The following is a 13118-nucleotide window of genomic DNA, read 5'->3' on the forward strand; positions in this document are numbered from 1 at the left end:
GCGTCCTAACCTCGGAATGTCGTAAGCGAGACCCGTCGTAACCCGGGGACTGCCTGTATTTCTATCATCCCTATTGAAAAAATCCTAAATATTGAATGTTGCACGAATGTAAATTTTATTTTCTTTTATCTTTCTGGCATCCAGAGTAATTCTTTATAATACTGCAATACTGCATGATTTAAAATCCAGTGAAAATAGTATAATCTATGAATTTCAAGGTAACTTGGGAATGTAAACGTCAACAAAAATTATGCGCTACATATTAAAAACCAACTTACTAACAGTTCAAGATATGAACAGCCATCTGGAACATAATCTTTTGTAAGTAGGGTGGTGTCTGTATTAGATAATGTCAGCTAGGCTCCTGTGGGCACCAGAGGGGTTGGAAGACCAAGGGAGGCTGGAGATAGGGGAGATTTGTGGAAGGCCAAGCACTGGAAAGACACCTGATGATGACAAGAACATTTTTGTAATGTATGGTGCTTTTTTAATTTTGGCCAGCAACTGTCAAGCATTTCTATGGCATTATTTTGTACCAGACCACTGCCACCTTCATGTCTGATCTCACTCCCACTGCTGTAGCACTGTTGTCACATGACAACATGGTGTGATGTAGGCCATTGTTGACCGTTTTTGTTTTTGCTCTGTCAGCTCTGCATGCAAGAGGCCAACAAATCTGGTTTGACTTCTCAACCAGAACTTGCTCTCACTCAGCCCAGGTCCCCTCATATTCATAGCTTTGTCAACTTTTCCTTCTTCCAATTGCCCATGTGCAATATTGATACAAATAATTTTTATAGTGAGTAGTTTATAATATTTTTCTCTTGTTCTTTCTTTTCAAATCTTTTTCTCCTGTCCATATATTTTTATTATAATTTTTCTTTACTTTCCAAGATCTTACATTATTTACAGGAAACAGTTAGGTACTACTGGTAATCTTGTCGATCTAAGTTGTTAATCCAAGATTTTGAATTTTGTTGATGCCATCAACTTTGTTCACTATAAGGCTCTGTGCATTAACTTTCTACCCTACAAATCTATTTCAGTACTGTATAGCTCTTCCATTACTGCTTGCATCCTAAAACTTGCTTTCCACTTACTGTTGAGGTGTTGTTTTGCCACTTATGGGTAGATCAAAATCCATGTTACTTTTGTTGTGAAAACTTTGGAATGGCCTTTGCTGTGTTGTAGATGCCAGTACTCATGTTTTTAATGAAAGATATATGTATCGTTTATAAGACTGTGAATCAATACCAAAGTTTTATTATCATTGCTATTTACGCAAACATTTGTTAATATCTTTTTTTGGTTTTTCTTTTTTTCACACGTGGGTAATTCATTATGTGGGAGCAAATCAGTGGTCAGATAGGCTTTTCCCATATGAATGTCTGGCTATTTTGAATAATTGTAAATATCATTTATATGGTAAACCCATTCAACAGTTATAAATGTAACGTTTAAAATTTTAATGTACCCATTATATAGCAAAGTCAGTTGCTTCGAAGAGAAAGAGAACTCGAATGTATCTATGTTCTAGTTCATCCCATAGATCCTGCTGTCCTGATTGAGGCTAAGGGTAGCTTAATTTCTCCACTTACGAGAAATGAAGCTGCCCTTAGTCTCATTCGGGACATTGAGCGGATTAGTGAATGGTGTAGTAGTCAGTGGGGTATGAGGCTGAACTCCATTGAAACGAAAATACTGTTGATTAGCAAGTTGTTGGGACTCTTCAGAAAGAGTCTGAAGTGGTAACTATTGTAGGTGTAAGTTTTGATTCACACCTTACTTTTGAGAAACTTCTAAATGAAAGTTTCAGCAAATGCCACGAGTTAGGTATTGTAAGAAAGGCCTCATGTATGTGTGATAAAATGAGTGCAACAAGAGAACTTTCATTTCTCAGTTGATCCCTGATCCCCTTTTTCTGCCAAGAGCAACCAGACTTGCTGATCAGCAACAGTAAATGTGCCTCACTGCAGAACTATTCGGTTCCAGATGGACTGTGGAAGTGTCTCTGAGGATATCATGCAATTGGAACTTCAAAGATTCAAACAAAGATGCAATGCACTACTACCCTAACACTGCTGTTCTTGCGGTTAATACTTAATATAGATAAATTTATTTCTTTTTTAATGAGAGAGAGCTCCTTCTGGTATTTCCCTTAATTTCCTCTTACATCTTCCTAATGAACACCATATTCTTTGGAAGCTTGAATTTCAAGTCAGTGGCCCCTGTAGGCATGTTCCATATAAATAGGATTCATCTATCTACTAGTAACTTACTGGCAATAGTTAGGTATTTTTCATTCATGAGTTTTGACCATTTTAGTATTTTTATTCATGAGTTTACTCCATTTTTGGATTTTTGTGTGTATTTTAGTAAATTGTTGACATTTATTCCAGGAAGCAACTCTGAACACACTTGTAGCAGCTGAGGTTTTGTGTTGGTTCTTCATTGGAGAGTGTCTTGGCAAAGGAACGATTGTTGCCTACCAGGTTTAAGGTCTGGATTTTCATCAGACAATATATATACATGATATATGTTAACTCTTGTACAAACTGATTGATTAAAATAGTTTAATGTAACAATAGTTTCATTCTACTGTAGACTGAGCAGGTGATGGAAATACTACAATTATCTACTGTTATAAATTTAATTGGTCCTAAAAACAATTCACTGAACATTCTAGGACTAGACAAATGCAAGCATGACTTTAAAAATATTACAGCTCATGCTTGTATATAGTACAATAATATAACCCCTCAAGATTGTCCTAGGCCAGAGAACAGTAAAGTATGAGACAGTATTCAAGGAATTGCCAAAATACTTGAAATATGACATGAATAGCTATAAAAGGAAGGCTTATATTTACAATTAACAGCCCTAAAAACTTATCTACATTAAACCTGCTTAATCATGTCATACTGAAACATCCAGGTATCTGTCATTAACAGAGAATGGGGAATAAGAAGACATCATGAAATATAAATATACAAATAAAGGTTACATAAACAAAGATAACAGTAAGCCCACAATAAAAGCAGCCTTAATAAATGACTGCTAAAGACACTTTTTCAAAATCACAGCTAATAATGCCCGTATAACAGCCATCGTTTCTTTACAGAACAGACATTTACAACAACTGTATCTTGAATCACAAAATGTGCTGTAACCTAAAATTAAAATAAAAATTCACCCTATTTAACAGCAGTACAATACCATGTACAATTTGCAAACTTAGTTTCAGCACTAGGACCTCAATAGTCCAAAAATTCATGAAAACAAATACAGTCTTGTACAATCATGTCAGGACTACTAATAGACAATTTAATTTCTGTATAAACAAAAATTTCAGTTCAAGTCAACCTCCAAACTGACAATGAAAGATCACTGGTTTAAACATTCTAATGATCTTCACATTTTCTGCTACAAACTGCCTGTAGTTTTTACAAACTAAGCAATTCACTGTAATTCCACATACTGTACTGTACTTTGATGTAACAAAAGCTGCAATGCATTAATGTACATCATGTATGTATAACATTGGCACTACCTGTCTTGAATTTACTACAAGCTTTTAATGATAAAAAAACATGAATGCTGAGCCTATATGCACAAAGAACTTAACCTAACTGAGACTAGTAGTGTATGTGTGGATGCTTAAAACTATTTATGCAAATAATCATTGATGGAGTACTAATACTGTTACTTGGGAGAAAAACAGTTAAATAAAAGCTTGGGCACTCATAATGGACCTTAAGGTATCAAAATGAAAATGGGGCAAATCTAAGCTACTGCACTATTTATGATTCCATCAAATGAAAGAAATAAAAAGCACCTGAAACTTAATTTTAAAATTTGGACATATATAAAACAACAAAAATCTTTTAAGTTCACTTGTAAATACTCAAAATTTCAAACAAACTCTTATGATAACTACTTCAGCTTTTGTTTGCAACTTATTTGGAGATACTGTACATTTATCTTGCTTCCATTAAAATTCATACCTCAATGCAATTGTTATAGTGTAGAAAATAGTGAACTTCATTAAACTGGGAGGTCAAGAGCATACAGTTTAAATACAGCAATTGCACAGCAAACTTCAGTTAGCCATAATCTATATGTGAAAAACTGACAGACTTTTACTCTATTAGTCATATGAAAGGAAATGATCTCGAAAGTTGCCTGAACTATCTCCTTCAACTATGTACATTACTAACTTTAATATATACAAGTCTCCATTTACCTACTACAGTATCACACAACACTTTTAATGACATCATTTACATATTCTGTACATTTCTGTACCACAGCATTAAGGTAAATATAGATTGTATGGCTATAAAAGTGAAACCATCCTGAAAACATTATTACATGGGAATGACTTCCAAACAGCTATCTGCCAGTATTTTAACATTTTTTTTTTTATCGTATATGCCACGCATGCTTAGAAAATGTGACTCTAACATCATGAAAGTAATTGACTGTATACATTACATTTCACCTTGCAGTATAATCTGGAACAAACACAGCATACTGTATTACGATGGGATAACGTAGAAACATCAATGCACAGGTTAAAATTCCAATTTATTCCAAATCCTTAAAGCGAGCCTAAATTTGGGATATTTATTCCCATTTTTTCTACAATCTTTAACTGGGCAACAGCAGCATCTCGAAGTGAAAATAGGTGTGCCATCTCCATTTCTGTCTTGGCAAGAGGTATTGCTTTGTCAAATAACTCAACACCTCTTTTCAGGTTTCCACTGAAATTGAAAGAAAACTTGTTTTATAAAATACATATATTTCCTATTACATTATAACGTAACCTAACCCAGCATTTACATTTTTAATATTGATCACGTAAATTTTTCAATGCTGGTTATTTGATTTTCTAAATTCTCTCTCCATCTAATATCTTAGTATCTTACCTGCCTATCATCTAATTACCTTAACATCTTATTACTATATATTTACTTTTTCATTTTTCTTCTTTGTCCATTTCCCATACCTTGGGAACACTACTCAGTAAATCTGATAAATTATGAGAAAAGCTTCAGTCAATGATACTGAACATATTATGTTAAATATCAAATCATTCCTGTATGTAAAATACCTGAGGTCATGAGTAATATTAAGTATTTTTGACAAAACAAACTGTTTTACCTGTAAAGCTCAGAATTAATAATAATAGACAATCGTGCATTAACATCAACACCCTACGGGGTGCTGTCCTAAATTACAGATAAGGATTTGCTGCTTATCCTTACGGATTGAAGAGTGAATTAATTCTGTTTATGCCATAAAAAACAATACATATACGGTAATGTTGTGTTCTTTACTAATAGAAATGGTACAATGAGGAAAAAAGTATTAACATGAAAATGTTTGTTGATTTAAATAAATTTTCATAAAATATTAATGAAATAGTTTTGAGTAAATGCATAGTAATTAATCATGTCAAAATTTGTGAATTAAAAAGGGGTAAAGTCAATGTGTTCATAAACTATGTACAAACATTTAAATTTAAATAGTTTAGTACAAGATCTGGTAATCAATCTACTAATATATAAATTAAAAATAAGACTGGTTACTTGAAGAAACAAATATTAACAACTTTAAATCTTATCTTGTCACTGAATTTGAAATTACCTATTTTGATTCCTTAAACATCTACAAATATAAATGAACATAGCCTAATTTCTAGTTTCCCAACTATCTCGGTTAAAAACACCTTTCCTACAGTATGTTGAATATTAAAAAACATCTGGATCAATCATTTTAAATTACACTAAATTACCAAAGCACTGATAATTCTGACAAATCACAAACAAAATTTCATATAATCATGTTATTACTGGTAACCATGTTGTTTTGCAAGGTAACACGATTATTTACATTTGGCTCTAAATTTAGACCTGTTTCTAGACTGAATTCAGATAATATAATGAAAAGTAATACTGATGAATATTTATATAAAATGTCACTCACTCTTATACATACTGGGCAATTTACTAAATATACCTTCACTCAGCATCCCAACAAAAGGGACACCTGCACCCTAGACCTTGGGCAAGGTGCCATGGACATCAGGTGTAGAAATGATAGGAAAACAATATTCTTCAGTAGTTACTCTGATACTACAAGAAGCAGGATTGCAAAGTACGGCTCCTGAGGGAGATATACAGATGAACAGACCCCAAGGTACAAAGTGAACTGGAAGTAGCAAGCAAACCCAAAAGCCACAGCCAAGTATCAGCTTCCCCTAAATCCTTAAGGACAGGACATATCTTATGATATCCAAAAATTGCATATGAAAACTACAGGCATATACAACAGTCCTTATTGCACGCCTTGATATCTGAATGAATATTGCAGGAAAATATTCAATAGTCCCTATTGCACGCCTTGATATCTGAACGAACTTTGCAGGAAAATATTCAAAATCACTTGATTGGGCCATAAATGACTTCACGGCAACACTCACACCTCAGCTCAGTGATAAGAGGGAGAATAAGTTTCCCATGAGATTTCATGGGGGAAGGTACTACATATCCTCATCCCAGTAGATCTCAATATATTTGTCCATAAATATACTCTGGGACTGTTGCTGGATTTAGTTCTTATCTCTTATGATATTTAGTAAGCTGTAGTTGTAACTTTGTAAAATATAGTACAAAAAATTATTAGAAAGAACATGAAAGAAACTTGCTAAAATTAGTGTATTTTTACAAGTGACTTGGAAAAGAGGCCATGCACAAGGTTAGAAATGTTCACTTTCAACTTCCTGTGGCAGGTACAGAGAATTTTTGAGCATTTTTTTTTTATAATATGAGCATTTGCTATCTTCCTCTTTCCAATGATGTCATTTTTTTTTAAGTGGCAGATCTTAAAGCGTGCCTGGTTGTGGGTTTTGTTAATGTATACATAGGCAGGCCCATAAGGATTAAGGGAATCCAGTAAAACAAACTTTAAAAGCCATGGAAAAAGAATGAAGGCACTGAAGCAAAGCCCAGAGAGAATCTAGGGGTGATGGGGCCCTTTCCCCAAAAGCAGAATAACTGTTAGGCCATGGGCCTGCATCATCACCTACTTCAAGAATGGCCAGGTCAAACTTTAACTAGTAGTACCATAGATCGAAAAGCCTCGCATGAATAAAATGCCAATACCCAGGGAAAAGAATGTTAGTGCAAAAATCAGGTCCAACACCAAGGGCCAAATTCTACATTATTCCTTTGCTGTGCTCAAACATGACAGCTGTTAAAATTAATGTATGCCTTGTGCTTTACGATATGAAAAACCATATCTAGGTATCTAAAGCCAGTCTAAGTTTGTCAGCCCTGAAACCATGAAAAACACAAAATGGAGTAAGGAAATAACTGAGGTAAGTACCTGTCTAATTGTTAACTAAACTACACAAATATGAGTGTAGCAGCACCCCAATTTGACAGACGATTTGGGGGTCTGGAGTAACAAACTCTGTTGTAATAAAGACCCTATAATATAGACTGCACTTGAATATTTTCTATATATCTTAGAGAATAGATATTTAACATAGTTCCTAACCTAAACTAACCTGTGCTTTAATTCAACGTTCAATTTGAGAGATTTATCTAAAAATGTATCAAATCTAAAATGGTAACAACAAATAATACACATAATAATGTAGCTGATAATTACAAAAGTCTGCTAAGCTGAGATGTTACTTTTTGGTAGTTGATTTTTTATCTACAACATTGGGCGTGTGGACTGTGTACAGTAAAACAAATTTCTGATTAATCTAGAATTCTTTAAAACTTAAAAAGATACTTACGTCTGGACTTCAATAGTGGCTAAATTTTCATATGCTAATTCACATTTGTCATCAATTTCTAATGCTTGTGTGATGTAACTTCGTGCTTGTGGCAAGTCTCCTTTCCACTGAAGAATGAGTAATGCACGATGAACCAGTGTAGAAGGGTTGTCAGGGTCTACTTCCAGAGCCTTCGCATAATAACTATCTGCTTGCTCGTGTTCACCCTGATCACACAGCACCTACAATAGATTGTCAAGGTTAAATTTAATAAATTCTAATACCTTGGGAACTCTATAAAGCTTAAAAGAAATCTTTATTTTTTGTACTTTATGGAAGTAATACTTGATAATTCATTAAATAATGAGAACAGATGTAATGAGAACAGATGAATAACTGTAAGGCTGGGTTATCAAAAACAAAAAGCAGTTTGCTGAAAGCAGCTGGAAAACCAGTTACTAGAGAGTAAATCATAATACTTTATATTAAAATACCATCAGTAAGACAACGGAGCCCCAGACAGGGTAGAAGATCACAACAAAAATTAACAAAAAAACAGGCAATGCACTACAATGGAGAAAGTATAATTAGATTACTACAGCACAATATGGAAGTCTTCAAAGAAGTCTTAAAAGAATGGGTACGACAAAATGTTAAAATCAACATATTTCTACTTGTCTTTGTACCACAGAAGCAGACAACATGTGAAAAGGAGTGTTACACATAGTACATGTGAATCCTGTGACAGTACAAAGAGAAACAATTTAATGGGACATGCAAGAAAATGATACTCAAGGAGTAAATGTTGTCACTATATTATGATACACAATCTAGAATGAAGACTGGTGCAAAATTATATCAAAATCTGCACACATAAGCACTACAGTCTCAAACTAACTCCTTTCAGCTCCCTCCATTAACACATCGTAAGTGAGCCTCCTCACATCACTGCAACCGCCAGTACCCAAAACAAGGAGCAAATGTGGAGTTCCAAGACACACCCAAAGAGGAGGAAATCACCAAATATTATATTTATGTGTATCATTATTATTCAGTTGAAACCTATTCATATGGAACAAGCCCACACGGGCCATTGACTTGAAATTCAAGCTTCCAAAGAATATGGTGTTCATTACGAAGAAGTAAGAGGAAGTAAAGGGAAATACAGAAGGAATTAAAGGGAAATACAGAAAGAGGAGATCCCACTTATTAAAAAAAAAAATTTAATAAATAAATAGATAAAAATGTATTCAAATGAAAGAAGAACAGTATCAGAGTAGTAATGCATTGCATTTTTGCTTTAACTTAGTATTAGAGTAGCAATGCATTGCATTCTCACTTGAACTTCTGAAGTTCCAACTGCACGACATCCTCTGGGAGGCTATTCCACAGACCAACAGTGTGAGGAATAAAGGACCTCTGGAACTAAGAAGTTCGACAGCTAGGCACATTTACTGCATATTGGTGCTGTTATTCAGTGAATCTGGTCGCTCTCGGCAGATAAAGGGAATCAGGGATCAATTGTGAATGTGAAAGATCTCTGTTGAAATACAACTCATGAAAAAGTGACAAACAAGAGACCATTCGTCGATACTCCAAGTCATAACTGCTATTAGGAAACAGAAACCTACCACCACGAACCACTCCTTCTAAAAGAGATAAATCTCTGACAGAAGCAGACATCCATACCCGAGAACAGTATTCCAGTAAGGTAAGTACAAATGACTTAAAACAGGTTGCACTGATTTTATCACTGTTATAAATATATGAGGCCTTACGAACAATAACTAACTTTTGTGTGGCATTTGCTGAAACTTTCATTTGATGTTTCTCAAAAGTTAGACGAGAGTCAAAAGTTACACCTAGAATAGTTAAAGCTTCAGACTAAAGTTACACCTAGAATAGTTAAAGCTTCAGACTCAATCAGCAAAGTTCCATCCACCTGAAGGGGAGGATGGGGTGGGAAATCTGTATGACATCTGCTAATCAATAATGTTTTTGTTTTACTGGGTCCAGCCTCATACCCGACTGACTACACCACCTGATCCGGTCCATGTCCCGACTGAGGCTGGGGGGAGCTTCATTTCTCATAAGTGGAAACTTTACCACACCCACAAGTATTGCATCATCATCATACAGGACAATCTTGTTTTCCAGGCCAACAACCATATAACTTGTATAGAGTAAACCACCTGTATCTGCACTCTCATGGTTTGCGGACTTACTGATTCACGAAAAATTCACCCATTCGAGGTATTTTTCATTGAGAAATATTCACTAATTATTGTATTTTCATATTTTCATGACTAAAAGCACTTTTTATGATAAAACTATTAAAATACTTGGGTATAAGCATTTTTAGAGGTTTTTTGTGTTTGAACTATCAAAATACACAGTTCTAAGTGTTTTTTGAGGGGTTTTATGCATTCATGGGTTTTAGCTATTTGCATGGGGGGGGGGAAGATATGCATCCCCACGAAAATGGTGGGTTTACTGTACACTAAAAATAACTGTGAACCAAGAACACTGGCCTGTGTAACTCCAGACACAATAGCTCTTGGTTCACTAAAGATCCTGTCCACAGCAACTTGCTGTAAGGAAATCTTGAAGTAATCCTAAAATATATCCACCCAATCCAAGGTTCTGAAGTTTATAAATAAGTGCCTCATGATTTAGTAAAGCGAAAGCAGCACTAAAATATAACCCTGGCTGTAACAATTGCTGAAGGCAAAATACCAATCAGAAAGTAACCAGTTAATCCTAGCCCCAATCAAGCCACTTTAATCAGGGGGAAACAACATAGAATGTTTGCACTGAGCCAACCTCACAACAGACCAGCAATCAAACTAACTGTCAGAGAGAAGTGCAACATATTCAAACCTTCTTGGTGAAGGAAAGAGCCAACCTGGTGACAGCTCCATATCAAAGAAAACCTCTCAAAATGAAGAGTGATTAGAAAAGGACTGGTGCCACAAGTTAACAAAAATACTGCTGAAAACCCAATCTTCAGAAAAAAAAAGTGCCAAGACCCATCCTTGCTAGAGATAGGCCAGTCAAGGTACCTACTGAGTAACTGGAGGAGCAATAAATATACAAAAGTGAACCATTTCAAAATATTGCTTTAGGTGAAAAAGTACAATAGAAAGAAATGAATGACAGTTCAATACGAGGAAAAAACTTGATGCAGATCCTGGGAAGCACAGCACACCTCTGAGGAATTAGAATCACTCACTCTCAGCCAGTGGAGAGCAAATGAACAAGTGTGGTAGGACTTTTGTAAACTCTGAGGTCAGTGTGACTGTCCAATCACAGAGTAAAAGTACATTTTCAATACATTTATACATTTGGCATATGGAATTTTCGTGTTTTCTTAATTTATCTATTTAACTGCATACTTTTGTAGCAATTCCATGAAAAACAGAGGGTATTCAATTGTATCTTATACAAAAAAAAAAAACAAGTGGGGTGGGTTAGTGGATGGCAATGACTAAACAAATCCCTCTTTTCTTTCCACATGAGTTAATACTTGTATAGAATGCTTCCTTTTACAACTGGTTATGATGGAACACATCATTTAGTCAGGGCAGACTGTACTACTCCATTCCACTTCAAACAATACATTTCAATCAAGTTTAGAAACAGGTTTATTTGAAGAGACTTGAAAGCATAATAGTAGAATACACACTGGAATGGATGAAAACTAATAAAAAGGTAAAATGAGCAATGTAACTGGAATTCTAAGGATACTACTCCAAATCATTTAGTAATGCCTATCATGGACTGTATGATGCAAATTACAGGTACTCCTTCCCCAACCCATTCTTAAGAAAAGATCAGTGTGACAAAGCTGGACAACAAAATGCCAAGATTCATTAGCTGGAGTTTACTGAAGAGGCAATACCAAAAATCAAGAAGTTGAGAGATGTGATGTTCAGAAGCTGGAAAACAGATTTCAGGTAGTGCGGGTAAGTAATAAGAAAGAGAGAGAAACAATTAGCTCTAGAGATGGTAGATGTAAGTATGCAGGACAATCTTCAGTGGAAAGGTTACAAATAATTACACAAACTGTAAGGATGAGGACTTAGATCTGATGGAAATACATATAAAAAACTGTTAAATCTGATGTAAGTGGAGAGAATTCATCAGGTGTCTAACTCCATGCACAACAATAATCTTCACAATGATGATGGTGCATGTATAATATAGACTGTGAAACCTTACCTCTGACAACATATGAATTTAATACAAAATACATGATATATTACCAACCTTACACTTACCTGTGCATAAAGAACATAGCATTCCACACATTTAGGGAAATTCTTAATAGCTTCATCAAACTTCTTCATTACTTCATCAACTTTTGCCTTATCTCCAAGCTGGAAAGCATACCTGCAATTTTCAAAATAAAATAATCTCTTAAGTGGACACAATGTAAACTTTATATTATGAAAATTTTTTTGCACTGCCTTAACCTATCACTATTTCGTGATATACACATCTTTATCGTGACTCTTGACAAATATTTTAATTTACCTATAATCTGTGTAGCATTTCTGAACAAATGCAATAGGGAAATTAGAGTTAAGATCTACAGCTTTCTTGAAGTCTGCCATGGCAGTGTCCACTCTCCCTATGAGTAGGTTTATCTGAAATAAAGAAAAATAATTTAAAATATAAACATTTTCATATTCATTTACGTTTAACCAACATATACTCCTTACCAAGCAGGTACTATTATAAAGAGAGAAATCATTGAAAAGATCAAACAACAAGTTAATATCAACCTAAGATTATAATATCACTCACTACATGAATAAACATGGCAAATTGTATCTATTGTATGAATATGTATACTACTCATAACTCACACTGAAGACATCAATTTCTGAAATGAAATTCATACAAATAAACTTCTTGAAGAAAGTGTTAACTACATACTTGGCCTCTGTGATGGAAAACATCTGAATTAGAAGGGTCAAGAAGAGCAGCTTTGTCAAAGTCCCTCAGGCTCTCATCTACTTTCTCATGCTGCATATACAGGGAGCCTCGCTTCACTAGTGCATTTACTCTCATCTGTGGATACATTGGGATTATCAAACTATACACAAAAATATCAATGGAAATAAATATATATACAGAATAATTCTCACTATGCATTAAAAATTAAGATTTTCAGTTTTTCTCCATGGGATTCTTTCTATGTTAGAGCCTTCATGTTCATACAAGATTACTACCATGAGCCTTGCATGGAGCAATGTAAGGAGTAATCAGACTTCTTTCCAATGATCCACCGGGCCAAACTACACTGTTAGCTTATCAATTCCCT

At 34.7% G+C, this 13118-nt stretch overlaps 1 protein-coding gene across 1 annotated transcript in view; it reads right to left on the reverse strand.

Annotated features, from left to right (window-relative positions):
• Positions 1-2631: 2631 nt before the first annotated feature.
• Tom70 (translocase of outer membrane 70) overlaps positions 2632-13118 on the reverse strand; it is a 53732-nt gene continuing 43245 nt past the window's right edge. Inside the window, exons 6-10 of the mRNA XM_067107861.1 lie at positions 12731-12865; positions 12326-12438; positions 12070-12181; positions 7811-8031; positions 2632-4763 (exon numbers count right to left, since the gene is read on the reverse strand). Of these exons, the coding sequence (XP_066963962.1) occupies positions 4601-4763; positions 7811-8031; positions 12070-12181; positions 12326-12438; positions 12731-12865 (744 nt within the window). The 3' untranslated portion in view covers positions 2632-4600. The remainder of the gene's footprint in view (positions 4764-7810; positions 8032-12069; positions 12182-12325; positions 12439-12730; positions 12866-13118) is intronic.

The sequence above is a fragment of the Macrobrachium rosenbergii genome, chromosome 8 (assembly GCF_040412425.1).
Source record: "Macrobrachium rosenbergii isolate ZJJX-2024 chromosome 8, ASM4041242v1, whole genome shotgun sequence".
Classification (NCBI taxonomy): Eukaryota; Metazoa; Arthropoda; class Malacostraca; order Decapoda; family Palaemonidae; genus Macrobrachium; species Macrobrachium rosenbergii.